General features: G+C 43.9%; 5 protein-coding genes across 6 annotated transcripts in view; 1 reads left to right on the top strand and 4 right to left on the bottom strand.

The window, feature by feature from the left end:
- The first annotated feature begins 100 nt into the window (after positions 1–100).
- syngr3a (synaptogyrin 3a) lies at positions 101–3,752 on the top strand. Its single transcript, XM_030088615.1, has 4 exons — positions 101–277; positions 2,369–2,603; positions 3,029–3,174; positions 3,259–3,752. The coding sequence occupies exons 1-4, from the start codon at positions 176–178 to the stop codon at positions 3,472–3,474; spliced, it is 699 nt and encodes a 232-aa protein (XP_029944475.1). The 5' UTR covers positions 101–175; the 3' UTR covers positions 3,475–3,752.
- A 1,056-nt stretch (positions 3,753–4,808) lies between these two features.
- The window catches only part of arhgdig (Rho GDP dissociation inhibitor (GDI) gamma), a 42,873-nt gene continuing 19,937 nt past the window's right edge, over positions 4,809–27,744 (bottom strand). The window contains exons 7-9 of the mRNA XM_030088617.1: positions 20,529–20,538; positions 14,997–15,002; positions 4,809–4,820 (exon numbers count right to left, since the gene is read on the bottom strand). The gene's annotated coding sequence lies outside the window, so the exon portion shown is untranslated. The remainder of the gene's footprint in view (positions 4,821–14,996; positions 15,003–20,528; positions 20,539–27,744) is intronic.
- On the bottom strand, positions 7,212–16,558 carry znf598 (zinc finger protein 598). Its single transcript, XM_030088611.1, has 12 exons — positions 16,302–16,558; positions 15,064–15,176; positions 14,775–14,904; positions 14,212–14,423; positions 13,880–14,097; positions 13,692–13,785; positions 12,536–12,726; positions 12,385–12,460; positions 11,411–12,294; positions 10,784–10,949; positions 10,534–10,681; positions 7,212–10,419 (listed from the first exon to the last, which is right to left on the bottom strand). Exons 1-12 carry the CDS (start codon positions 16,473–16,475, stop codon positions 10,045–10,047), a joined length of 2,781 nt encoding a protein of 926 aa, XP_029944471.1. The 5' UTR covers positions 16,476–16,558; the 3' UTR covers positions 7,212–10,044.
- On the bottom strand, positions 17,394–21,955 carry slc25a17 (solute carrier family 25 member 17). Its single transcript, XM_030088612.1, has 9 exons — positions 21,810–21,955; positions 21,463–21,523; positions 21,300–21,366; positions 20,661–20,812; positions 20,350–20,466; positions 20,070–20,218; positions 19,744–19,839; positions 19,559–19,644; positions 17,394–18,174 (listed from the first exon to the last, which is right to left on the bottom strand). The coding sequence occupies exons 1-9, from the start codon at positions 21,864–21,866 to the stop codon at positions 18,021–18,023; spliced, it is 939 nt and encodes a 312-aa protein (XP_029944472.1). The 5' UTR covers positions 21,867–21,955; the 3' UTR covers positions 17,394–18,020.
- rpusd1 (RNA pseudouridine synthase domain containing 1) lies at positions 22,138–25,091 on the bottom strand. Of its 2 annotated transcripts, none has more exons than XM_030088614.1 (6): positions 25,065–25,091; positions 23,914–24,135; positions 23,698–23,821; positions 23,492–23,594; positions 23,306–23,407; positions 22,138–23,090 (listed from the first exon to the last, which is right to left on the bottom strand). In XM_030088614.1, exons 2-6 carry the CDS (start codon positions 24,099–24,101, stop codon positions 22,690–22,692), a joined length of 918 nt encoding a protein of 305 aa, XP_029944474.1. In that variant the 5' UTR covers positions 24,102–24,135; positions 25,065–25,091; the 3' UTR covers positions 22,138–22,689. The 2 variants fall into 2 exon arrangements, with proteins under 2 accessions (XP_029944474.1, XP_029944473.1); XM_030088613.1 differs by having other exon boundaries at positions 25,004–25,079.

The raw sequence follows: 27,744 nt of genomic DNA, 5'->3' as shown, positions 1-27,744 counted from the left end.
CGGGCACGTCGGGTCCTGCACGTCAGCCTCTGGAGCGCGCAGGACCCGTCCCCTATACTAGAGCAGCAGCAGCGAGCAGCCGCCCGCGCGTCCGTCGTGCCGTGCGTGGAGCCGGGAGCGTGGAGCCGCCAGGAGCGCACACACACACACACACACACACAGAGCGCCGCAGAAGATGGACGGAGTGGGATCGTTCGGAGTGGGCCGGACCGGGTCCACCATTGACCCGATTACCTTCGCCAAGCAGCCGCAGACCATCCTCAGAGTGCTGTCCTGGGTGAGCGCGGCTCCTCGCGGGGCTGATGTTTGCGTGTGGACGTCGGGGGGGGGGGCTCCTCTCTGTTGTCGTTTCTGCGCGAGACCCGTGACGTGTTCCCACTGCAAATATAGACAGGAGAAATCCGTGAAAAGGCGACGGGCATCGGGTGGGGAAAGGAAAAGTCAGAATGTGTTTTAATTAGGGATGTATTTACAGAAATGTGGCGTCCAGGGTGTAGCCAAGGCCCGGCGGTTATCTGACACTCGGATCTTGTTGCTGCTTCCACTACAGATGTTTTCAGAGATAAATCACAACCTTATCTTCTTCAGTTATGATTTAATATCTAAATAACGGTATTACGGGATGTGCGGATTGTTCCGTAAATGAGAAACCCCCGTCTTTCTTGATCAGCCTCGTCTCCTCTCTCCCCTCCTGCCCGGGAATAAAGCTTCTTACTCATTACATAACCGCATTATTATTATTTTTTTCACTCCTTATACTCTGTCCATTTTTTTTTTAATGCCAGAAGTCATTTATTTCATATAATGAATTTGCTGATTTACCCTAAAACGGTCGTCGTCGTTCGTCATCCCACCTGTGATTGGTCCGCAGACATCATTACGCACGCAGGGCCACGAGACGCGTCGTGTCCTGACGTTTGATGCGGCGCATCACCTTTGGGGTGACACACAGGAAGGTCTCCTTCAGTGGAACAGGGATCCCCGACACACACACACACACACACACTCAGTGCCTGCAGCACCGCTTTAAAACCACACACACTGCCTGGATTTGAAAGATTTTTGTGCTGTCTGAGCTTTTAAATCTCCCATCATTCTATATTTAGATATTGTGAAGTGTTATTAAAAGAAATGTCCACTGACAGCTGTAAAGGTATCAGCTGAGTGGTTTTAAAAGGTCATGTTTTACTGTAGGTACACAGTATTGTCAGTAAAATGCAGTTAAAGGATTAAAATTATCCTCTTTGTTGAAAAAAATCCTTTATCCTTTTTTTCCTCATTGTTGCCAAGAGGGAGCCTTTTAAAATCTACTGTCTGCATTTTCAGTTGCTTTAATTTGCAAGTTCCATAACAGAAAGTCAAGAAACTCAAGTGAATATAAGAGAGCCAGTTTTACTGGCTACAGACAAAAGTAAAAAAATAAATTAATTAATCCAGAAGTACTGTTATAAGAGACTTCAGGACACAGCATTGCAAAGCAGGATGGATTCTGCTGCTGTTTGAGTCACTCTCACACTGAATCATCTACAGCAACTCCCACAGCTAATTACCTCGAGGATTACTACAAGTCGAACTCCCAGTTAAAATCAATCAGCACTCAAAAACTATGCAAAGAAATTATTGAAACTTCCTCCTTTCATGTGGCGATGCAACCCTTTTGATATATAATCAGCTTTATGGCTGTGATTCACTAAAAGCATCCGAGTGTATATCTGCTCAGATTATATCTGCACATGTGATTACTTTAAAATGTGGGCTCACATTATCCCATTGTGTTTCCCTCCACCGTCATATGACCAACACCCCCAAGTACCAGGCTATTTCTCTGAGTGTGTGTGTGTGTGTGTGTGTGTGTGTGTCACATGGCCCTATTCTGCCATTGAATGTTAGTCAGCTGATCAGTGTCAGTGTGCAAAATCAGAACAGAGAGAGTATCAAAGACTGAAAACGGAATTGAGAAATTATAAGTAAAGGTCACGGATGATGAAAAACAATCGATGATTATATAAGTTGTTGGTAAAACATGTGGCTTTAGGTTGACATGCGCACACACCTTCCTCCACACTGCCCCGGGACTGTGTGATTCTACAGGGGAAGTGAAGCATCCACCTCTTCAGACAGCCACACAGAAAGAGGGGAATTAGGTTAATGCCTCTGGTCTGAGCACGCTCAAAGACACACTTTTGAGTGGCACTGCCACAGTCCTGCTTCTGCAACAGTGTGTGTGTGTGTGTGATTAAAAAAAAAAAAAAAACTAGAGAGATCTGATGAGTGAGGCGCTGCTTTGTATGTTCGTTTGTTGTTGTGTTTCGTCTCCCACTTTCCCTTCCTCATACAGTACATCCTCCTCTTCCTCTTCTTTCCACAGATATTTTCCCTGGTGGTCTTCGCCTCCATTGTGAACGAGGGTTATGTGAACATGGGCAGCGAGCGCCTCCACTGCGTCTTCAACAAGAATGCGGACGCGTGTAACTACGGCGTGTTCGTCGGCCTGGTGGGGCTGCTGGCCTGCTCCTTCTTCTTTCTCCTCGACTACAAGTTCTCCTCCATCAGCTCGGTCAAGGACAGGAAGAAGGCGGTGATGCTCGAGATCGGGTTCTCAGGTGAGAAAGACACGGAATTTCCTTTAGACTTTAAAAACTCCAACACAGCAGGCCATGATGTGTGGATTATGACTCTCATTCTTAACAATTAGAAACAAAAGGCAGATTTCCTATAAGGTGAATGTGAGATATTTCCATAAATAAATGTTGAGAAGAAAGGCAGGATTTATGAAAGTGGGCTTCCCCTAATACCAAGCTCTTCAGAGGTTTATTTTGGAGCATCTCAAGGCATCAAAAGAAGTGAAACCTGTGATCTAACTTCAAGCGTCAGAGAAATTCAAGCACTTTTAACTTTCAAAGCAAACAAAGAAGCATTTCCTGTGGCTAATATGTGGGTCATCGACATCTACTAGTGCTATTTTTCATCTGATTTGTGTGCAGTTTTCTTGTAAATAACCTGCTTCTGTCACGCTGGTTTCCTCCAGGTTTCTGGGCCTTTCTCTACTTTGTAAGTTTCTGCTTCCTGGCCAATCAGTGGTCTCGGACTGAAGCCGATGAGCTGCCGCTCAACCAGGGGGCCGATGCAGCTCGGGCGGCAATCGCCTTCTCTTTCTTCTCCATAATCACCTGGGTAAGAAGAGCAAAGGAAATCTGCTCAAACACACACACACTGCCCCCGTTATTCACTGCCCCGGTTCCACCTTTCGCCCTGCAGGCCGGGTTAACCGTGCGCGCGGTCCAGAAGTACCTGCTCGGCACAGACATGACCCTGTTCACCACCGAGCATCTGGACGGCGCCGCGCCCACTCAGCCGTACCCCTCCAACTCGCCCGGCGGCACCACCACCACCACCGAGACCGCCGAAACCTACCAGAACCCGCCGTTCACCGAGAACAACGCAGCTCCCACGTACCAAGTCCCAATCTACTAGAGACGGAGACGACAGACCCGAAGGTGGGGAGAGAGAGAGATGCAGATTGGTGGAAGTTGCTTTTTTGTGATGTTACACGTGTCATGTGTTGATCTGGGCAAAGTTTTTGATAATTGTTTTTAAAAAAAAAAAGAAAAAAAGAGATGATATGGCCTCTTCTTGTGCGTTTCCTCCTCTTGTTCAATAACATTCCAGCTTTATCTGCACTTTTTGTAGATCTGTCGTTGGAACAGACTGGCAGATTCAAGGATCTTAGTGTCAGAGCAGATAAAACAAAAGAAAAACAAGAAGAGGAAATGCAGAGGAGGTTTCCTTTGCGGTATCCGAACACTTTTAAAGAAGAAAACAGAGAAAGGATCAACGAGTGAGTGATTCCATGATGACTTAGAACAGTGCGGGAAGCACTCACACACTGCGCCCTCGCCGTGCTCCTTTCATTCATTCAGCCGTCACAGAGGTTTATTTTTATTTCGTTCGTGGCCACAGCTCAGTCTGGTTTTTCCTCCCTCCCGTTTCCCTGCTGCAGTCAGAAGTGACCATCGGCGCTGAATCTGCATGTTCCCAAACTTAGAGATCAACTAAGTGCCATACTGTGCTGCGCGTCTCAGACAGTGACTTAATTTAGTAGATTTTCCACATGCTGTAAAAGAAAAACGACGACAATGTTTTGTGACCAAGTGCAATATCTCACTGTTCTTACGTAGGTAGATACTGTACCGTAGATAGACTAGTTAGGCGGATATTAGGCGCTGTCTCAAATTACATGCTAGTCTTTGCATCGTACTAATAAAAACTCAGGCAAATTTCCAAGATTAAAGTATTGATCTCACTTCACTGGTGAAGTTTGCTAGACGTGGAAGTTGTTTAAGACGATCAAACAGCTCCAGAAAGAACCTCTCATCCTTAGTAGTCGCTCATTTAGAATAATTAGCATTGTTGAAAATGCTTTTATATGAATTATTCAAGCATTTTTAGTCTTCCTTAATGTGGTTGATGGAGTCCATTACTTTCGGGCACAGTATTCCTTGTCGCCGCCGATGAATCTGCGGGGTTTCGGCTCGTTCGAGTTACACAGCTCAGTTTGATCCCACAGACGATTCACAGGCGTCGCCGGATTATCAGACGGGCCTCTGTGCCACATGTGATTGTTCATATTTCTGATTAGAAAGTCAGCGACAGTAGACAAAACGACTACGTACAGATGCAAAACGACTGCGCGGAAGCAGCAGGAGGGGCTTTTTACGTGTCTGTGCCTGGAGTCCCGTCGTCCCATCGTCCATCCACAGTGCCAGGGAATGTATGCAGTGTATTATTTGAGACAGTGTCCTACGTTGAGTGTCGTGTGTGTAAAGCGAGGCGAGTGGGGGATGTTCTGGGATAAAATTAGGTCCGTTTACGTTTACTTGTTAGAAGCTGCCAAACTGCCCTGTGTTGATCTTATTGCTGTCTTCTGATTATCACGTTATCACTATGTTGTCAGTGTTGACAGGACTTTTCAGGTGGGGGGGACAAAAGAAGAGCTTTTCCTGAGGCGGGGCGGGGCGGGTTGCTGGAGGATTCACTGCAGTCTCAGGCAAAAAGAAAAAAAGTAGTTATGGGATGCTGAGGATCACTAGCTGGCTAATTCATTGATCCTGCAGTCCCGTCATTGATGAGGCGGGGCGGCATAAGTCGTTGCCATGGAGACAGGTAGAGGGTTGTGGGGGGGGGATGTGGGTCAGCAATGACCCTGATGTAGATAGTAATCACGCCAACCATGTCAGTGTGTAGCAGTATCTCTGTGTCGTGATGCACTCTCCATCAGTGAAGCTGTGGTTTTGGTGCGTGTGCGTGCGTGCGTGCGTGTGTGTGTGTGTGTGTTGATCATGGGAGTGTGTCCACATGCATCAAGTGGAAACGTGCACATGTATTAGCATGCATGAGGGGCGTATAGGTCTGTCTGTTTGTATGTGAGTGACTGGTGTGTTTTTTCAGTTTTTGTGCCGCATCAGATTGATTTTTTTCATGTGTTTGTCAAAAATTCTAGTGAAGAGGAAGAATTCACAAGTTGTAACAATTACCCCAAAATAAGAAATAGTCTCTCAGAAAACTGCTCTATTAGTTCCATTGTTGAGGTTCGCTGTCGAGAAGATTTTTTTTTATGTTAATGAAAAGAGCCAAATATAAAAGTTAAAAGTCAAACAACATAACTGACCTGTAGGATGCCTTGCCTGCTTATCTGAGGCATCGGGTGCAAAGCTTTACCTCAGCAGACCAGACATGCTACAGCAGCAGAGTTCCAGAAGTAAACATGATAGTAATGCATGAATCTGTTGTATAAATCCATTATATATAGATATATTGAATACTATGTCATTCATACGTTGATGCAGGAACTGTCAGCAAGTTTTTCTGCTCCTGGGATCTTAGCCTTGTTGGAGATTAAAAAAAAAAAACACCTTGAATCACAGATTTCCAGATAATGTGAAGATTATTTTCTAGTACTAAAGAGTGTTTAATCCAGAGTGTCTGTCCGTAGAAAGACACAACACCGACTCCAAAAAAAAAACTGTCAAAGAGCTGAAAACACCATCGGTAATCGTATGAGCTCATAAAATAAAGACGTTTTCCTCATTAATGAAAAGGTTTCCTTTCACATCAATCCAAAAACAAATTCAAGCCTGGTGCAATATTTGAGTTTTTGTTCCAATAGAAAAACATCCTGAACAAGGTCAAGACGAATTGGAAAAAACTCAAAACAGCTGATTTATTTCGTGAGCATGATATTTTTTAATGTTATTTGACTTTATTTCCAGCAATTATTGATTTCAGAATCAAGTATTTCAAAGAGGAGAAAAATCCAGCATTTTAATTTCCAGGAGTTTTTGGGTGTGAGAGTAGGAGTGGGATTGGGATTGGGATAGATATTTAGAGGTCTCACGAAGTCCTCTTCAGGGGGGTTAAGGGTCGGTAATAATGGAAGCACCAGTGTCGTCCTTTAAACATTTTGGGGGCGGTATTTACCTGTCGGGCGCGGTACGGTGGAGGTATTACTGGCTCGTCCGGGGTGCTGTCAGGTCAGGTTGTATAATTGTTCTCAGTGCTTCAGTCTCTTCTTCAGTCCGTGTGGTAGATGAAAATAATAATACAAGCATTCTGTGTTTTGTGCTCTGGCCCACGTACACTACCGTGGTATTGGTTGATTGTACAAATTCAGTATGTTATTGAAGTAAATGGATCTTGTGTGTGATGCTGTCCAGGGTCTGGTTTGTCCTGTACTACTGAAAATAATAATTAAATAAAAATAAAAAAAATCAGTACTGATTATTTATTAACTAGAATGCACTGTGTGTTGGAAACACTTTGTTCAGCCACTCTTAAAAGGGGACAAGTTTTTTGCAGTCATGCTGTCGTTTTGTTAGACTGAGATAATGAAGAGGCTGTGATATGTAGTAACGCTGGTGCCGCCAGTCGGCTGGTTTCCAGCTCAATACATTGCATGGATGTTCCAATATCTCCCCCCCCCCTCTATAATAACGATAAAAATTAAACCCCCATCGAACGACAAACAAGTAAGCATTGATTTTGTAACGTGCTACCCCCTTTATCATGTTTCTTCTGAGTTGTTTGACCTCTTCAGTGTAAAAATGCTGTGTACAGAGATGTGTGTCACTGTCTATTACCTGAATGTCTCTGGACTGCAGTCTGACCGTCACTCCAATAAAGAAAAAAGAAAACATGTTTTGGATTGTTCGCTTTTTCTCTGTGTTGGGTGAAAGTTTGTCTCGTTTTCATGTTCATCTTTCCGTGAAAACAAAAGAGAAATGATTTGACCATCTTGGATTTTCCTCATATTTTATATAAATGATGTTTATGCAAATGAAATGTTTTCTTTTTATATGAACAATGTAACAGTGACCATTACTGTCTCATCTACCCAATAATTAATGTGCAATCTTTGGTCTTCATCTTGTCTTCTAGTTGAGACGGAGGCTTAAAAAAAACAACTCACACAGAGAGAACATGCAAACTCCATTTGAACCCCCAGTTTGTTCAAACACTCCAATTTTAGAGGAAACCTTGGATCCACTTGGTGACGGCGAAAACCACGACTTTCCAGTCTTCTTAGCAATCTGAAGCTAAGCAATGTAGTCAGTTGGAAGCGGTGCATTTTTCTGTTATTAACGATTTAATTTAAAGGAGAAAATTTCGGAAACGGAAGAATCTCAACCAGACTAAATCCACAGACCTGTGCTTCAGTTTTTTCCAACATCTGTGTATGTTCCCTCATGAACTGTAACGGTGTGAAATCCTTCATTTTGTATTTATGCAGCTCTTCTCCACCACTCTTTGTGCTTGGTAGAGGCACAACTCCAAATTTAAGATTAACTTGCTCTTCTGCTCAAATGAAACTGAAACTCCCTTGATTCAACTTGCTTGATTGGAATCCATCTTTTCAGTTCATTCATAGAAAATGAAACTTTTGTGAAGTAATCAAACTTTGTAGAGTTTCCTCAACATGCGTTCTCCATCCAAACCAGGCTGACTTCGACTAAAAATTACAACCTTGGGCAGGTTACTTTTCCAAGCAAGTATAAGTCCAACACACACAGACAGCCATCCATCCACACACTCCTGCTGCAGTCACAAGAACATTCTGATATCCACACACTGAGGAACACGTTCCGCATGCCTCTCCAGTATCAGGTTGTTTTCATTCAGCGCCACACATTCGCTGCAGATTGGATGAAATCTGGCGAGTGTTGAGGCCTTCTGCCTCCTCAGTCACTGACACTGTGCTCTCATTGCTGGAGAAAGAAGATACGCTTCGTGTTGATCTGTCCGGGTTGTAAACTGCCTTCGATCGATGTCTCCAAGCAGGACAACATGAAATGGAAGACAAATAGACAAAGACACAACCCTTTCTGAGCTGACCAATCTGATCGGCACTTGGACGCTTAAATAAAGTAACACATTGAAGCACATTCACACACACACACACACACACACACACCAAAAAGACATACAGTGCTGACAAAAACAGCTTTATTGAAGGCAGACAGAAAACAGGGTGAGCTGCAGTGTGGCGTACAAAGAAACTATCGACAGGTTCATTCACACACACACACGCACGAACGAACACACTCGCACAAACACACAACAGGACAGACGCACACCCAGGCGGGCCGCAGTGCAAGTTAAGGGTCCTGAGAGAAAAGATGAGAACTGAATGCGTTGCTCGTGAAGTTGAACTGCTGGCATCGAGTTTCCCTACAAGTGAAGTCCTGCGGCTCCAGAGCGACGCCAGAGCGACGCCACACCTCCGCCTTGCTTTTTCCACACGATCTATCAGTGCGAACGCTTGCTCTGCAATAGATCTATATGCACTTACATGGCGGCGGCAGCCGGGTCGAGTTATGTAGTCCGAGTGGGCGAATGGTCAAGTTACACTAACCTTAACGTGCGCTGCTTTGTCCTGGCTATGCTTAAAAACAAACGCTTACTAGTTTCCCTCACTGTCCTGCCACTACTCCTTAATTGCTTAAATTAAAAAAGAAAAAAATGGTGATATATTATTGAGGTTTTTTTTTTAATAGTTAGTGATGGGAATTTACGGAATTTCTTAGCAACCAGTGGTGTAAACTCTTCTTTTACTTATTCCACTAAAGATAGAAACAGTTCAGAGACAACGTTGTGCAAACGAGTTAGGCAGCAGATGAGTTTATGTACAGATGCTTTCACGACAAGAATCAAGGTGTTAGTCTCTTCCTATTGAGCAACAAAGTGAACTAAAAGAAAAGGAATCTCATTTCAACCAACGCTGTGTCGCCGCCCTCTGCCGTCTGAACCGCCTGCCTAAAACCTTTGCACAATTCTGAAGGGTGAAGAAGACATTCAAGTTGTTCCAAAAAAGAAATTCCTGAAAGCAGTTTACTGTCAGCAAGATGAGATCTGATATCAGTCAGTTCACTCATGCGTCAAGCAGCACTTGGTAAGTGAAGGACGATCCAAACAAAATCAACAGCTTCACTTCAATAAATACGGCGTTAAGGAGTAGAACTGAACTTTTTTTTTTTTATTGTGTTTCTCTGCCCCGAGTCCTGCTAAAGAATCATGCAAACGTTGACTTCCGTGTGAACAAGACACTGTTTTGTGTCAGAGTAAATCAAGGCAAAAATGGAAATCAAGATTTGTTTGACAGAAAATGAATGAATGAATGAAATCGGGCCAAATCTCGGTTCACTTCCATTTCATAACAAAACAGAAAGTCGAGATTAACACACCGCCTGTGCCAGTGCCAGCTGGAGATGTCTGCAAAGGATATGAACTGAAGGAGCGTTTCAGATGGGAAAGCTCTGTCTGAACTGTTTGACCTTCACACAAACGTACCAAGAAAAACTTCAGCAGACAGAAAAGATTTTTATAAATCAACTTCCTGTTTTGAGCCGAAGGCTCGCAGACTCCTCGGGGGTGAGGTCTGACACGACGCCGTCCTTCCCGGTGGCGGCTTCACGGTTTGGAAATGAAAACTCACCCTTCGAACGGCAAACGGAGCAGAGGAGCGCCGGGGGGAGGGGGAGGGAGGGGGGGCTAGCTGATGATACGGCTGATGGACTGCAGGGACGGGAACTCCTCGCTCTCCGTGATGTGCAGCGTCTTGTGGGAGTTGAAGTCTTTGGGGGCCAGCACCTGTCTGCACGTGGGGCACACCTGGCAGTCCAGCTCGGCCGCGGCGCTGGCGGGCGCGGCGGGCGTCTGCCAGGCGTTCTTCTTGTTCTTGTTCTTTTTGCCTCCGCCGCCCCCCGACTGCCGCTCCAGCGCCTTGCTGTCCCCGTGGGCGATGAGCAGCTCCTGCTGCTTGCCCGTGTCCGGGAGGAGCACCAGCAGCTCGTTGAAGATGCGGTTGAAGTCGTCCCCCAGCAGGTCCTTGCAGCTGCGGTGATACTGAGCTGCTGATATCACACCCTGAAAACACAACACTGGTCAGGTAAAACTGACTGACGAATTAGCAGTTATGCTCAAAAACAGATCGAGCGATCACAAAAAAAGAGGATTAGATTCAGAGTCTGATAGAATTACCTGTCTGAACTGGGCAGAGTAGTTCTTAAACTGGTTGAACTTGGACTCGTCGTTGTGCAGATACTTTCTGATGGACTGAATCAGCTCCAGGTTCCTCTGCTGGAAGTCGTCTGGCACCAGGTAACCGCTGCTCGACGCTTTGGAGGGCCTTCAACATACACACACACACCCACACACACAAGGCCCTCAGTGTCATAAATAAAAGGCTCGCGGATAAAGGAAGAGGCTATACTGAGAGACGCCGACTCACAGGGTGACGGCAGTGGGGGCCGGCTCCACCACGTTGCTGTTGAGGGGGATCCCGGTGAAGCCTGGAGGAGGTTTAGGGGCCGACATTCCCAGGCCAGGTGGGGGAGGAGGCATCGTGGATGAAGGGACAGGAGCTGAGGCCTTCATTGGAAAACTGCTCTTGAAGCCTGAGAGACAAAATGGATCTGCTTCATCAACAATCGCGCCTGGCACACAAACTGGAGACTTTGGGACAAACAACAAAAAGACAATTACATTTCATCATCACAGTATGTTTCAAGGGGTAGCCCTAACCCTAACCGTTCAACAAAAAACTCCTGATGGTGCAAACAATTCCATACCTGGCAATCTATCCATCTACTGGCCTTCTACGTCACTTTACCCAACTCAGAGTGAATCTGATGAGGAAAATCACAAGCAGGGTCCAGCCTGGACAGGTCAACCGCCCAATTTCCTTCCAGAAAGTTTTCTTTTAACAATAAGCCATCACTACCAGAGTAGCTATGACTCTTCCGCTTTCTATTTTCCTCTTGAAAATACGCTGCAAGCATTACAGCAACAATCTGGTAAGAAACTCCTCAATAACCGTGAAGAGATCACGAGGTGTAAAATGCCAGCTGATGATTACCTGGGGGGGGTTTCTTGGTCATGAGAGCCGGAAACTCTTCTTCTTGTTCGAGGTCGGGTTCTTTTTTGGAATTCGGCGGCGCCGCGGCTTTGTCTTTGTTCACGGGTGGCGGCTTCTCCTCGTAGCCGTTGGTGAGTCCGCTGGTCAGAGCTGCCGTGCCGGCGCCGGAGGGCGGTTTGTTCCAGGTTTTCTCCGGGACGTTCTCCTTCTGTGCCGCCGTTTCCCCCGACGCTGCGTTCGCAGCCGCTGCGGGCGTGGACGCTGATGTGGAGGGAGCGGCTGTGTTCTTCTGTTTCTTCTTCTTGCTGGCTTTGGAGGCGGGGACGTCTGTGAAGGGCGCCGGAGTGGGAGAGGCGGACGTCACGGCGGAGGATTTGGACGACGGCGCGGGAGTTTTGCTGTTGCCTCCTTTGACGGTGAGCAGAGAGGAGATGTCCAGCATGGTGGGCACGGAGCGGAACTCCTGCTGCGTCATGCCTCCGCTCTCGTCGTCTGAAGGAGGAGGAGAGTGGCTCAAAGCTGCCTTCCCGGCGTCCCCTACCTTCTTTTTCCTCCTCGACGACGAGGTGCTCGAGGAGGAGAGGGGCTGAGGGCCAGAGGACGAGGAGGGCAGCGGAGGGTTGGGTCTGGAAGGGGGAGGCGGGTGAGCGGCGGGTTTGGCCGCGGCGGTGTGGTTGGACCAGGCAGAGTTGGAGCCGGCGGCGGGTTTCACGGGCCGAACCCTGGAGACGAGGGCCGGGAAATCCTCCTCCTGAAAGGAAGACGTCTTTCTGGGTTGGGCGGAGTAAGCCGGAGTCATGGGCGACGACACCGCGGCGGTCGAGAGGCTCGGGAAGTCGTCCTCCTTCAGAGCTGCTGTCGCCGCCGCGGGGACTGGCTTCACGCTGCAGGGGGACAAGAAACACCGCCGCGATTTAAACATTAGCCAGACGGTACTGGGAGAAGCACTGTTTGTTCTGTGGAATGAGGATTACATGGGTGCAGCGGCTGCGGCTCCCAAAACCGGGAAGTCATCTTCATCCCCTGGATTAGAGCTCTTCATCGTCCTCACTGTTAAAGAGCTGACAATTAATACCTTCAAACAGCTCTCTCTCTCACACACATGTTGGTGCTTTCTCGCTCTACCTGGAGGTTTAATTGGTGGTTTGATGTGTCCAGTTCGGTGTCGGGGCTCCTCGGGCTCGGCTCTCTCCATCCTCTCCTCTCGGGAGTGTTTGGGAGCGCTCCTCTCCTGCGCCGCTGCTCCTCTCTCCTCCTGCCGGCGCGTGGCCATGGAGGCCCGGAAAGCCGCTTCCATCTGTCTGTCCTCCTCCTCGCTGCGTGGAAAAGCGTTCGGTTGAACAACGAGAGGACGTTAATGACATGGCAGAAGTGGTCAGGACTGTGGGTAGCTCGGATTTTCAGTAATTCCCTTTAAACATAACGCAGTTAGAACCTACTGGTGAAAGTAACACTTGTTTTAGGTGCTTCGTTACGTATCGAGGCGGCACATTAAAGAGAGATGGTTCATATGAAAGCTTTACAGGACACGCTCATACATTGTTTTCCTGAGCCCTGGGTGTGGGACAGCCCAGTAATCAGTCATCTGAGAACATCCATGTGTTTTCCTATTTTGTCCTGGAAAACTTTCTGAGAGCTGACGAAAAGACGAGAGAGCTCTACTTTCCAACAACACACCACTTACAATTTACCAGAGATACACAGCAGAGCTACAACAGGAAGCAATGAAAAATAAAGTTCCAAGATCAAATTACTGAATCACAAATCTATAATAATAAATATGATGATATCTTTTGAATTCGTCGTGCGTCCTTGTTGGTCTCCCTATGGCTGCGCTCTCAGCAGGCGGAGTGTTTCCACACCTTAAAATTACTACTTACTGCAGGAGAGGAAATGAATGCCAAAAGCTCAACTTCGATAATCATATCAACAAAGTTATAAAATCATCTATTTAGCACCAAGGAGAGGTTGCAGGAGTCTGATCAGAACTCTTGATTTGCACTGTTAGATTACTGCAGGGCATCAAACACATTTTAGTTCAGGAGCCACAAACAGTCCAGTTTCTTCTGGAGTGGTAAAATAGTGCAATGATAACCTTTAAATTTAAACTATTTCTTTGATGTGGTCCAGAGGATACGTGATAAAAAATTTTATTAAAAAAAAAAAAAAAAAAAACGATCGGCATCAACTTACTCAAAATTCTGCAGCAAACATTTTTGACAAAACCGAGTAAAAGAGGTCAAATGCGATTGATTATTCAACGCTGAGCACTGGAACTCACCGAGAGTACCTCCAGCTCTTCTGTCCCCCCTGAAGCCTTCCTCTTCCTCCTCGACTGTGTCGGGCCTCTTCATAATCTTCGCCTGACACTATTCCTAAAGCGAGCACACACACGCACTTTACTCACATCACTGCCTCAAATGTCCAAATGCGCTCATGCGACTACAGAACAAGCTCATCTTCACTGACCTTCGTTTCTCCTCTGTTGTCTCGGGGCGTAGTTGAACTGCAGATCGATCTGGCGGTTCTGCCGAGCCTCCGCTCGGTTCTTGCTGTGCGCTGCAGCTTTGTGGGCCTTGTAGTCGATCTCAGTGCGGAATGCGTGCGTGAACTGCTCGCTGGCGCAGCGACCTTCCTCGCACAGATAGTGACTCTCTCTGAAGTGCTCGCTGAGATACTGGTAATCACTGTTGACAGCAGAGTTAAAAAAAAATAACCAACAAAAATCAGTGCGACTTTGGAGAATGACGTGTGAACGTATCAGGTTTCTGCTTATATGAATACGAGATGGGGACAGGCACCTGTAGTATTCCTGAGAACCATCCGCGTCACAGAAATGGCAGAAGTAGTGGTCCCTGCGTAAGTGCTTCAGCAGCTCATCGTTATCGAGGTAACGGTCATCGCAGAACTTGCAGAGCGGGTGTCCCCTGTGACTCGTGTCGTCCGGGTCTCCGTGTGCTCTGTGGCGTGCCAGCTCCTTACGATTATACCACTTCCGCTCGTGGGAGAAAATCTGGCAGCAGAGGGGAAGTTTTAACATGAAACATGGAATTTTTTTCCAATGAGTTTCTCTGTTTTGCACACTCTGAACAGTTACAGTTCTACTGAAAGAACTAAAAACAATGGTCCTACAGCTCGAGATGGCACAGCCACAAATAACAGTCACTTAAGCCATGCTGTGTTCTGTTGAGAAATTATCAGCACTTTTTGAGTTTTGTTTTCACAACAACTCTGTTGTGTTTACAAAGAAATGAAACTGAAAGAACTTCGAATTTGCAGCTATATTCACAATCTGCATGGCATGACATGACAGAGTTCAAAAGCAGATACCCAGGAACGGCTGATTAGCGTGAGACAATAATACCTTGAGATGCTTCGAGCAGAGTTTGCAACAGAAGAGCTCATGCTGCTTCCTCATGTGCTGCTCCAGCTCCTCAAATCTGGAGAAGATCTTCGGCTCTGAACAGCGGACACATTCTGCCAACAGGAGATGCCTGATCGGAGATTGGGAAAAGGCACAGATTCAGGGTATTAAAATCACTAAAACTCAGGCTCAAACACCAATTTGAACTAATATTATGTTTAGCTCTCCACTTGTTCCAGAACACAAATTTATTTGCAACAATCTAAAAAAATGTGGAGTCATACAGCACCTGTACTGGGAGTGGATCTTCTCATCACCAAAGTAGATGTCATGCTTCTTGTCACAGGGGAACTGCTGGAAGGGCAGAGACTGAAAGGCTGCCAGCTTTTTCACAAACACCACCTGTGACAAATGTGACAGTCACACCATGAGGAATGCTGGACGGCTCACGCCAGGTGAAGATAAAGTGCTAATGAAACCATTTGGGGGATTCAGATTTTGAAGTGTATTTCCAAATGACCGTATGAAGCGAGGTGCACTGTGGCAAGACCTACCAGATTTGTACCTCATAATCAAAGTGACAATGACAATAGACAGATAAAATGAGAAAAACTTCACAAGATTGCTCAGATATGAACCGTTTTGACTCCCTCAGTGGGACCACTGTTTATAAGTAAAGGTTTGTCTTTTGGGGATGACACAATCCAGACCAGGGATCTTTAATTTAATGCCGGATGAAAGTGATCCAGAGAAAAACAACCAGAAACGCTCTGATTGCTTCGTCTGAATAAAGACTTTGAATTTACCCACAAAACTAAATGTGCTACAAGTGCAGCACTGCCCTCCAGGGCAGGAAGATCCAAAATACCGCAAAAAACTAAGATTTCTGAACATGATAAGTATTCAGCTGGAGCAGTCTCTGACAGAAAGTGGAAGGGAGTGGCGTTTTGTAACACCAGCCAAACCTGGGCTGATAAATGGTCAAAGTCCATTGAGTCACCTGTATGCAAAAGATCAGATTGGTGTAATCCAGGAGCGACAGATGGGCAGACACCTAATCTGTTCATGTAAATACACAGCAAGTGTGTCGTAAAAGTGAGCACAGCTTTCAATACAGAAGCCTGTAACGTGGTTTGTCTGAGAGGCGACAGGTGACATGTGTCATTAAGTATAGAAACAATCCTCTGAAACACACGTTTACTGTTACATCAGGTCGACTTTCCACCGTTAGAATCATTAGTGAGTGGGGAGGTTAGATTCTTACTTGTTTATCCACTGACAGCAAATAATCAAAGATAAACTGCTAATGTTAGCCATCTCAGCTAAGCTGACAACCATAAAAGTAGTCCGACACGTTTGAATATGATCGCGTCTTCCCCGTTATTGTTACTTTATTGACATGGTGCTACCTAAGATGGCATAGGAAAGTTCTGCCAATGAGTCATATTGTAAAATTACGGAGAAATTCAGGCCTAGCTCGCTGGGCCGAGCTCAATCCCCGGGCCACAGTAGCGGAGTTGCGGGCACCTTGTCGAGCTCCTCCCGGCAGACGGCGCAGTACTTCTGGTCGCACAGCACCCTCATCTTGGTGGAGCAGCGGTAACAAACCGGGTGGTCGCATTTTCCTAAAGCGAAGATTTCCACGTCTTGGCAGCACAGCACACAGTTCTTCTCTGCGTCCTTTGTGGTTGTATGATCCATATTTTGGGAGGGAAAAGGCACAGAATCCACCTGAATACTTATTTGAGAGAGACTCAGTCGCTGAAGTGCTTACGTAATTAATGGAAGTCTGAAAGCTGCGGCTGCGTCACGTAACTGTGGTTTACGTGATCTGTAAAAATTGTGGATGGACTCGTACCACTGCACCGCCACGCTGGCGCGGCCCATCCCAGCTGTGTGCGATCTGTGCAGACGGTCATGACAGATCCACGTGTGTACCGTGGTGTGGCCGGTGTACTGTGCTGTAGAAAATTCACACATGGGCCTCGTCTGGATTTACAGTATAAAGAACCAAGAGAGAAAAACATGTTCAACAAGCTAATTTAAATTGAAAAAAAAAAAAAAAAGAAATCTATCAATTGACACAGTCTCTGATCTGAAATAGAGAATTCAAATCATTTAAAGCTAATTCATGAAATAGTCCATGAGATTTAAAAGAATAAATAACTGGTAAACACTGAAAAGAAGTCTAACTGATCTTTGAATAATTTTGTCTTGAACGACAAAACGGATTTACGACTCAGCATTTCATTTTTTACAATGTGGACCTGGCCTATCCCAACTTTTACTCTGTTAAGGTTAAGGTTAGGGTCAATAATATTCATCCAAGTCAGCACTCCTCCCCACCTGTCAAAAAGGAAACACTGAGTGGTAAATACATTTTGTCATTCAGGACGGAAAAACGATAAAACTAGCTGAATAGAATTGTTTTTCGTCATTAGGGTAAAAATGAAAAAACGAGAAAATTTCCCATTTCTGGAATCTGGTTCAAAATCAACAGATAAACTTAGTTTTGCTGTTGAAATTGAATTGTAACTGGATCAAGTCTAGTGAGGAGGATAATTTATTCATCCCAAATTCATGATAAAACTTTACAGCACCTTCAATACAAACATGAACATCCAAACAGTCAGTCTATACCACCTCCCCTGTTTAAAATTTAGTGAGGCATTTGGATTAATAGCATCAATTCTATGTAGTAAATGTGAAAGTCTTTCAGGACACGTGCTCAACTTGTTTGTTTTCCTTGTGTTAAACATAAACCAGCTTCTGCGAGGTCTCTTACGGACTAACTTTCTGTTGCTCTTAGACCTTCCCTTGTTCCATCAGTTCATTCACAGACCAAAACTAAAGCAACATGAGAACCATGATGAGAAGACTGAGCGGAATATTTATTTGTTCTCTGAGTTAAAACTAATGAAGAGAAGTGAGATGTGTGGAAAACATCATAGCAGGGACCACAGCATGTCTTCTGAGAGGATTGTTTTGGATTTATAAGGCTTTCCCAACTGTCACACACCAAACACAAAATCTAATAGTAAGTGGTACATGTTCAACTTGTTCAAGTTTTATTAGCGTCACACTATGTAATAACATCACAGTTTTTACAGAAAGTGAGTTCCTGGGAAGTTTAAAGTCTCATCACAAATTCATTTTTAAAAAAGTACACTTAAAGTAAAATATAAACAGGTCATCTGTGCTTCAGTGAGCGAGCTAGTGTCCATGGTTTGTGAAGCGACTCATCAACTAGCGTTTCTTGTAGTGACTGTTGCTCAGTCCCATCACTTTGAAGGTGCAGCTGGCAATCTTCTCATAGAGAAGAAACATGAGGGCTGCAGTGAGCACGGTCTGAAGCAGCTTCGCCTCCAGGCCTTTAAACAGACCCAGCATGCCATACTTCCTACAGCAGAGAAACAGGGACAGAACAGTAAAGCCACATTAAATGGTGTAAGAAAAACTTGTCAATACAGACATGGACAAAATTATTGGTGCCCTTCGTTTAATGAAAGAAAAAGTCACAGTGGTCAGAGAAACAACTTGAATCTGAAAAAAGTAGTAATGAATAAAAAGTCTAGAAAATTTAACCAATGAAACTCTTTCTGACACTGGCAGCACATTTCTCTGTAGAATCCCTTGGTAGTCTTGAGATTTCATTGCACCCTGCACAGATTCAAGACACCCTGTGCCAGATGCAGCAAAGCAGCCCCAGAACATAACAGATCCTCCTCCATGTTTCACAGTAGGGACAGTGTTCTTTTCTTGATATGCTTCATTTTTCCTTCTGGGAACATAGAGCTGATGTACCTTGGAAAAAACTTCAATTTTTTCTCATCTGTCCAGAGGACATTCTCCCAGAAGCTTTGTGGCTTGTCAACATGTAGTTTGGCAAATTCCAGTCTGGCTTTTTTATTATTTGTTTTTAACAATGGTCGTCTCCCATGAAGTCCACTTTGGTTCAAATGGCGACGGATGGTGCGATCTGACACTGATGTTCCTTGAGCTTGAAATTCACCTTTAATCTCTTTAGAAGTTTTTCTGGGCTCTTTTGCTACCATTCGTATTATCCGTCTTTTTTTTTGTCGTCAATTTTCCTCCTGCGGCCACGTCCAGGAAGGTTGGCTACAGTCCCATGAATCTTGAATTTCTGAATAATATGTGCAGCTGTAGTCACAGGAACATCAAAGTACTGAAAAGCTGTTCGCTGAAAAGCAATTAGTTAAATTTCATAGAATTTTTTTTCTGATTACTTTCTTCAGATTCAAGTTATTTCTCTGCCACTGTGAATTTTTCTTTCATTAAACAAAGGGTACCAACAATTTTGTCCATGTCTGTATGTGCAGTAGTTGTCATGCATGGACACTGACAGCATCGAGCTGTGTGTGAATCTAATAACCTAAAATCATGATAGGAGATATTGCAATGTTCCATGATCTGAGCCAGGGGCTTGATTATTGCTGCTTTTTGAGTTTTAAAATGCCTGTCTGATGTGAGCTGCATTTCTTTATTTCCACTGTACATGGTGCAATATGTATAAACAAAAAAAAGAATGAGAAGTGGTGTACGACAGATGGAATGAACAACAACAGCTCTGTGTGTTTTTAACACGGCGGTTTAAGATTGGCAGTGAGGTTATTTTAGACCGTCCTCATGTGATCAACTGTATAAATTGACTATGCATTCTGCAAAGATATCCCATCACTTTGAGAATAACTTTGTGGCTATTTGTCATTATGAGAATCCTATACAAGCTGCACAAGCGGTTTCTGTGTGTGTAAATCACCCACCTCGCTCTGCTGGACAGAAGACACTTGATAGTCCTCAGGGTGGACAGCAGCCTTGATTTCTCTGTTGATCTGTTGAACTGACCAAACTTGAAAAATGTACAAAAAAAACAAGCAATTTGAGCATCAACTAATCAAAATTATGAACAAATGAACCCCAGATAACAGAATTAAAACACAAAACCGACCCGAAGAATAGACTGTATGGTCTGTAGAGGGTATGTGACAGTCGTGGCAACAGCTTTGGCAACAGCACCGATCATGAAGACCTCCAATGACGACAGCTTCAGGAAGGACGAGAAACATGGTTCGAATTACTCTCAGTAACAGTGAAAGCACATCATGTGAAAAGAAGCAGTGACACATGCCGAGTCTGACCTCTGACCTCTGTTTAAGCCACACACCAAAGTCATGTGAAAAGATTTAGCAAGTGTCTGCATATCAAGCATCTTTTCATCCAGATAATGTCTCTGGATGTTCGCACTCCTCCCTAAGCTTCATCTTTCTCACTCACTTCCCTGGGAACTCCTCTCCTGAGCTGCCTCTTCAGACCTTCGTAAATCATGAACTGGATGGCCGGGTTCAGCACCAGCAGCAGTGATGGGAACGTCCCATTCCACAGTGCTCCCACACCCTCATCTCGGGTGATCTGCACAAAGGCATCTGTAAAAAAAGACAAAATAGTCTTAATATGCCTCCACAAAACACAACAGTATCCACAAATACTAATCTGGATGGATATGGATTAATATGTGTGAAAAAAAACAGGTGTAGACAGTGTCCGGTCCGTTTACCCAAGATGCCAGCGTAGTTGGTGGGGTGGATGTCTAAATTACGAAAATTGGAGCCCTGAAGCTTCAGTCTGGTATTGACGACCCACAGTGGGGTGGTAGCGAGCACATTTATCACTCCTGGAATGACAAGGATGCAAATTCAAGAAGTTACAACCAGTAATGTCACCAAAACAAAGACGTGACGCTCGACATTAAAAGCTCTTTTCCACAGAAGGAAAATGAGGAACACAAATCTGAAATCCACTCGTGTTTGTCTTTTTCTGTAGAGAAAATAAAACAATATTTTTTGATAATAACCATTAGCAGCTCACCTGCAGCTATGCCAAAGATTAAGTCGTTGGCCGATGTGGACTGTTTTCCTTTCAGCCAGCTGGCTTTGAAGTAGTTGAAGCAGTAGAAGTACACAAAGTTGGAGCAGCAGAGGCTGCAGATGACTGGGAACCAACCTCTGTAGGGTGCAAGTCTGTAACGAGAGCGATAAACACTTCCTCATCAACGAGAAGAAACTTTTGCAGAACCAGGCTCAGAGGTGGAGACTTTCTGCTGCTCTGGTTGGGGTTAGAGAACAGAAAGAGAAAAGGGAAGGACAGAGACAGAGAGCAAAAAGTAGCACATTATCATGAGAAATCAATTAATCTGCTTGCTGGGGCCCAGGGCTCAGACCATGGACTTTCAGTTCTCGTATCAGAGATTCTACAGGAAGTCAGAGAGCAAGAGAGTAGAGGGAGAGAGAGAGAATAGACATGTAATGGTGACCATCACTGTAAGAAGAGTAGGAAAGCAGCTCAGTGCAGTAAAGGTCTCCCAGCAGTCTAAACCTATGCCAGCTTATTCAGAAAATGTTCCAGGATGGCCTGAACCAGCCTGAACTGGACACTGTATTAAGTAAAAAGGTTTTAGGTCAGCAAACAAAAAATACATAAGTAAATGACTTTGATGAATCCACTCACAGTCCTTCCTCGCTGATGATTTCGGCTAAAATAGCCAGACTTGATTTGGCTTCCCTGTTATCATCCACTGTAAAAAAAAATAAAAAAAAATTGAGAAATAATGCAAAAAAAATAAAGCTTGACACGCATTAGTAATGTTGGGGGAATTTCTGTTGTTTCTCACCTTGTAGACGCAGTCTGGCAGTGTCCAGAGGGAAGAACACTGTCATTGCAGTCACACTTCCCTAATAACAACCAGACCACAATGGAAAAAACTAAGCTTTGTTTCATTTTCCAAGAAACAAAGAGTGAATAAATGAAAGATAGGAGCAGTTCAAAATAACACAAGTAGTCACAAGTCAAGACACAAAGTAGGAGTGAAGATATCTGCTGTACATATTGTCGAACATAAAGTTTGATCTGAATATTTCAATTTTTACAATTATATGCTACATTAATGTTTAAATCAATGAGTGTGGAGACTCTACGTGTACAAGCAGCTGCAGCCACAGCAGACAGACGGTGACTTACCACAGCTCCCGACACCGCGTGCACCAAACTCTCGTACGAGAAAACCTCGAAAGCCATCGTCACCTCGGCTGCCTGTTTGTTTTTGGTCCGTACAAGCTGTCCGTGGACTTAAGTGAGCCCTGCTGTTCCAGTTTGCTGTCACTCAGTTCTCCGCACAAATCTGACCTCATGTCCGGCTTGGAACCACAGGAGCATCATGGGTAATGTAGTTTTCCTCGATAAGAGTTTCACTGTTTCCTTTCTACTTACTTCTTACCCAAATATGTTCTTTCTATACCGATTCACGTTTGTAACTTATATAAATCAGCCAAATGAAAAATACCAAGACTAAGATGAATACTTTTTAATAGATGCAGTATAATAAATAGCAAAATACCTGCTTTGACTTCAGGGTTTTATATACAGATGTTAGTACCATGCAGTCTAGGCCACAGAACATGGGGTTACCAACATTTTCTTGGATAACACTCAACCACAGTTGCTTAAATTAGATGCAAATATATGACCATTTTGGTTCACTGATCCAAATTTATTTGAGAGTGAGAGAAATTGTTTTGAGATGACTTAATTGCTGTTTTTTCAAAAATGAAATCTCGTGACAACTCAATTAAAAATACCAACACCATGATAAAGGCACTTAATTCACAGTTGTTGTAGGCTGCAGTGCTCATAAGCTATAAATAAGAATTGCTATGGGTGAATGATGCTTATAGTGCATTTAGAACTTATTAAATATCACCATGCTCTTGTGTGAGGGAATTGATGTTTTCATCTTCTTTCTTGCATGGCTTTGGATGTAATGCAGATATCCGTGCAGCGTGTGCATGCTCAGCAGTAGAGAGACCAAACATTAAAATGAGAATTGACTGTAAAGAAGCCGTCAGTCTCCAGCCCATTCACTCAGCCACTCCTGGCACTGCCTGCTCAGCTCTTCACTTTCTGGCTGTTTGCTACATTTCTTCCTGTTCTCCTCTCTCTTTACTTTCTCTTGCTCTTCCTCTTTCATCTTTCTGTCTTTTTCCGCTCGGCTTTCCAGCAGGGCCTCAACAGTGGGAGTCAGTGTCCGTAACGAGTGCTGGGGGAGCCACTTGGGGTCTAACGACGGCACAAAGGGGTCCTCTGAGGTAACAAGGAGGGGCTGTGGCTCCAGGGGAATGTAGAGAAGGTGGGCATGCAGCATCATGCGGTAGGGGCCATCGTCTGCTCCTGAGCTGTAGGTGAAATCTCCAACAATAGGGTGGTTTATGGCACTGCAGTGGACTCGTAACTGATGGGTTCGACCTGAAAGAAAGATAAGAGGGATGAAAAAGAATTTTTTGAGGTGTGTATCAGACTTTCGATGAAATATATTTGAAAAAAGTAAAGTGACCGTTGAATTGTGTTGTCACCTACATCAGCAATCAAGATCAAATGATATATAAAGAGCAAAATACTTGACAAATTTAATGTAATAATCTAAATCATAATATAAATACGTATTTTAAAGCTCAAATTACCTGTAAGTGGCAGCAGCAGCACTTTAGTGACAGGCTCTCCATCATATAAGCCATACTCCAAAGCCATCAGCTCTGTTTGGCAAGGCTTGGAATTCTCACAGCCTGGGAAGACAAGGATAAAAAAGGTCAATAATACAACTACAAATTGAGTTTAAACACAGGAGTTTACCAAACGGGTTTATTCACCTTCTGTTCCCTCAATGCACATCATATGAGTTTTTCCCTCTGTAGAGTTCTTGCCAATGGAAAAGTCCAGAGTTTGGGTCTGTTTCTCAACATGCCCGCGCAACTAAGAAAAAAAAGAATACAAGACTAAATCCAAATAAGATGAAAAATACTCAAAGAATGAAAGGGAGACAATTCATAAATGTGTTCAGTGAATAGTTCCATACCAAAGCAAGGTAGGCTTTGGTAACAGTACGGTCCTTAAAGCAGCGGTAAGCTTGACCAGCAGCAGCTTTATTGAGGGCGACACAAAGAGCCCCACTGGTGGAGAAATCCAGCTGATGACAAAATCTGGTGAAGGAGAGGGGAAGTTCTCAGACTACAACATTCTTTGAGCATGCTGCACATAAGCATGAATTTATTAAAAATAACATGACTCTCACCTAAATCCATAGTAGGTGCTTGTGTCTACTAGCTGCGGGAACCGATGGCGGAGTTGAGCCTGTACAGTAAGCTTTTCGTACCACATCTTGCTGTCGATGCGGATATCCCAGTGTTTGTCCACCACGATGTAGTCATCATCCTGGTACAGCACACGCAGGTTCTCCAAGCTGGCAGGCTCTGTGGTCATTATGCACCGATCAGCTGATAGATCACAAAGAGGCCTGCAGGAATAGCATGAGTGTCACTGCATTTCACTGAGGACATTTGTCAATAACAGGCTGAAATTTGAATACTTTAAATATTTCCATTATTAACCACTTTCACACTTTGTCAAAAGGGTTTTACAGCAGAATAGAATCATTTACCAGATACAGGTGGAAGTAAAATTTCTGACTTGAGTAGCCAATAATTTCAGATTATTGTATGTATGGCCTGTACTAAGGGTTAATACAAGGTGGATCTTGAGTAATTTGTCTGTGGTATGAGCTCTTTAACCAAAGAAAATCTACAAATACTGATAGTTTTTTTAAAAATATTGTAAATAAACCGGCTGTTGGTGAAGAAAAGGCATGCTCTTCTTCAATACAGTCTCTTTATTTGGTGTTGGTTTTTCTTCTAACTTATTTTATTAGATATTTGATCTTTAATATGACGGAAAAAGAATCAATTAAGCTTGTTCATGCATTTATCTATCGATTCTGATTAGACGTGGGCAATCTATCAATCTTGTGCATTTTGTTCAGTTTTCATAGATGAGATATCCTCTCACCCTAACCCTAGTTATTAAGATCCACTATTTGCGCAGCGTAATCAGTAGATCACGTCAGTCACCCAAAACCTCCAGACAAAGCGACTCAAAGTTAAGCCACTGAAATACGTCCTGTTTAACAAGAGTTTTGAGTTTTAACTTCAAGCTAGCAGCTTTTCTTTTCTCAAACGGGTTTCTTTAGACGTGTGGCATCTCTCCATCCATCACCGTTTATTGAATCAGCGCCGCTGGTTTTCTGAGCACTGGGATGTAACTATCATGTAAAACTGCTTTTTTAAAGAGCCCAGTACAAGAAAAGTAAATTGTGCTGACAGTCTTACCACAATGACTGGAGAGAGGCTTCATGCAGATTTAAAAGAAAAAAGAAAGATGTAAACAAACCTCCGACATGACAGAGTGGACTGCGCATGCGCGTATTCCTCTCGTTGACACATGCATTTTAATAACCCTGATCACTGCACAGCGCCACCAGCTGCCCTGGCGGATAAACTACAGGGAAAATTAACCTTGGCAGATCATGACAAGCTTATATCTCTGTCGCACCATTCAGACACAAGAACATTATGGTGGCCCATAGGCCAATCAAAACTCTGTCTAGATCATCATTCAGTGAGGGAGGAATGAGATTTGCTCTGCAAATCTTTCAATATAAAAGTGAAGCTACATGTTAAATCAAGATTAATGCCACTTTTCACTGCCTGGTCTCCATATTGGACTGCCTTTATTTGTTTGGTTTTGAGCATGTTCTTTTTTCTCCCTTTTAAAGGATTTCCTGTACAATCTTGTAGTTCACTTTCTTTTTTTTATTTATTTATTTTAAGAAGCTATTTCATGTAAAGCTTTCATGCAAATAAAAACCAAAATAAAAATGTTGTGTCTGTCAGTGCAGGTTCAGTATTGTATTTTGTTGGAAACAGTCAAATATGCCACTCTACACCCTTCACTATCTTTTTGTATGCATAGCACATATACTAATAAAATCACTGCTGTCTTAGTTGAGTTTTCCAGTTGTTGGTTTCTGCAACTGCTGAGTCACTTGCAAGGCATTCTGGGAAAATGATCAGAGGGATTAATATGTGAGGCTCTAAGATGCACTGAGAGAAATGCATCAATATCCAGAGTGTACATATGCATAGATGCTGGTCTAACCAGCCTTTTGATTTCTTTCGTGAGACAAAAATTAAAATATCTAAAAAAAATACCAGTGATAAACTGATGCATAATCTTTTGTGGATTATTGCAATGCCACAGCAGCCTCTCACCGACAACATGGACTTAATGAGTTTGTCATCTAACAGAGAGGTTGAGGTCAATTGCATTTGTGTCATAGGTCTGTGCTCTGCTGACATCCTTTCAGGTCAGTCACGCACAACTGTGATGCCCATAATCTGTCACCTTGCCCTCATTATATGAACTTATATCTGAAAGGGGTCACTGAGGGGTCACTGACTGATGAAAATGCAGTATTGTGAGGATATGGTATAGAAGACATCCAAGCTCCATGTTTTGTTTATGTCTAGATTTTGACCAAATAAACCATATACTTATAAAATTAACTCTCCTGCCCTCACCCATTCACTTCAGCACCACATTTGGACCTCCTATATGCCATATTGATCAAACTTTGAGTTAAGTGGCATTGGAGTCAGCTCACTATGAATGAATGAATGCATAAATGAATGGTTTAACTTCATGCTCTCCAGCCACTTGAGCATCTGCAAAGCGCTTTACATTGTCAATCAGCCTAATACACACTTCACTGGAGGTGCTCAGTCCATCCATTGGGAGCAGTTTTGGGGTTCAGAGTCTTAACTCAAGGACCTTATGACATGTGGACAGATGAGGGGATCAAACCTGCAACCTTCCAATTGAGAGACGACCACTACACCACCTGAGTCACACGGGGAGACAGACTGCCATAGGTGCTGTTGACAATAACAACTCAGCTTCAGTGTCAATATAAGAATTAGTCTTAATGAACATCAAGACTTTTCTAAACCACTTCTACAACATTATCTGTTCTGAGGATCTATTTTTTTGTTAGAAGGTTTGACTCCCCAACATGTCAAAACTGATAACTTCAGTGATTCTGGGTTGACAGATTCTGCACTGAAACAAGGTGACTGAATGAACCAAAGACTCTTTCTCTCAGTAATCCATCAATCCCACAGCCAGGTACCATAAGAGGATGAAATCGTTTCTGTAATTAATTTCCTTTGTGTGAGTGTGAGTGTGAGTGTGTGTGTGTGTGTGTGTGTGTGTGTGTGTGTGTGTGTGTGTGTGTGTGTGTGTGTGTTAAGTGTTATTCAGTCAGGATTGAATTCTGAGCCAGTGTTGTGATCCTACTGTTGGTTACTGTTGTGTAACATTTCAAAGAAAATCATCCAGCAAAGTTGAAAGACAGATTGGTGTATTTATCTGAGAACACACACACACACACACACACACACACACACACACACACACACACACACACACACACACACACACACACACACACACACACACACACACACACACACACACTGAATCAGACACAGAGACAGGCATACATAAAGATGCTTACTGAGGAAGTCACAGATGTTTCAGTCAGATGGCGAGGAGGGAAGACAAAGAGGAGACAGACAGAAGCTTTTATCGCTGTGAAGGACGTCCAGACTCGCTCCGTGGAGGATGTACTGTTGTCACTTCGGTCAGATCAGATGTTTTATTGGATTCATGAATGAATTTCCTTCTGAATTTTATTTTTGTTTGCATGAAGCTCATTCATTGTTCAATCCAAGCCAGGTTTCCTCTTTGTGGATTTCTACCTGCACTCTTGGGATCTTTTGAGGAGTTAAAAAAACAAAAGAAAAACAGGAAACATTTGATTCACATGAATGAAGCCATAGTTGTTCTAGTAGATCTTCTCTCCGACTGGTGAGACCTGTTTCCTCTACAGACATGTTAACTCATTCTGTTTGAGATCAAGAGTATCTGCTGCATTGACCTTTGATGAAACTTTACCAAACTGAAGAGACGCTGCACAGGTACAAACCGTTCTCCACCATGCAGAATAAAT

The sequence above is a fragment of the Salarias fasciatus genome, chromosome 4, assembly GCF_902148845.1.
Source record: "Salarias fasciatus chromosome 4, fSalaFa1.1, whole genome shotgun sequence".
NCBI classification, from domain to species: Eukaryota; Metazoa; Chordata; class Actinopteri; order Blenniiformes; family Blenniidae; genus Salarias; species Salarias fasciatus.
This window is presented reverse-complemented; position numbering and strand designations above follow the sequence as displayed.

Coding starts and splice junctions, on each gene's coding strand:
- rpusd1 (XM_030088614.1), bottom strand. CDS start 24,101: ATGACCACAGAGCCTGCCAGCTTGGAGAACCTGCGTGTGCTGTACCAG. Junction 23,822..23,913: donor AGCACCTACTATGGATTTAG/GTGAGAGTCATG, acceptor CTCCTTCACCAG/ATTTTGTCATCAGCTGGATT. Junction 23,091..23,305: donor GCTGCTGCTGCCACTTACAG/GTAATTTGAGCT, acceptor TCTTTCTTTCAG/GTCGAACCCATCAGTTACGA.
- slc25a17 (XM_030088612.1), bottom strand. CDS start 21,866: ATGGCTTTCGAGGTTTTCTCGTACGAGAGTTTGGTGCACGCGGTGTCG. Junction 21,367..21,462: donor TGCCAGACTGCGTCTACAAG/GTGAGAAACAAC, acceptor TTTTTTTTACAG/TGGATGATAACAGGGAAGCC. Junction 20,813..21,299: donor ATCATCAGCGAGGAAGGACT/GTGAGTGGATTC, acceptor CTCTCGTTACAG/ACTTGCACCCTACAGAGGTT.
- syngr3a (XM_030088615.1), top strand. CDS start 176: ATGGACGGAGTGGGATCGTTCGGAGTGGGCCGGACCGGGTCCACCATT. Junction 278..2,368: donor TCCTCAGAGTGCTGTCCTGG/GTGAGCGCGGCT, acceptor TTCTTTCCACAG/ATATTTTCCCTGGTGGTCTT. Junction 2,604..3,028: donor GCTCGAGATCGGGTTCTCAG/GTGAGAAAGACA, acceptor GGTTTCCTCCAG/GTTTCTGGGCCTTTCTCTAC.
- znf598 (XM_030088611.1), bottom strand. CDS start 16,475: ATGGATCATACAACCACAAAGGACGCAGAGAAGAACTGTGTGCTGTGC. Junction 14,424..14,774: donor TCTGCTCGAAGCATCTCAAG/GTATTATTGTCT, acceptor CTCTGCTGCCAG/ATTTTCTCCCACGAGCGGAA. Junction 14,098..14,211: donor GGTTCTCAGGAATACTACAG/GTGCCTGTCCCC, acceptor TGCTGTCAACAG/TGATTACCAGTATCTCAGCG.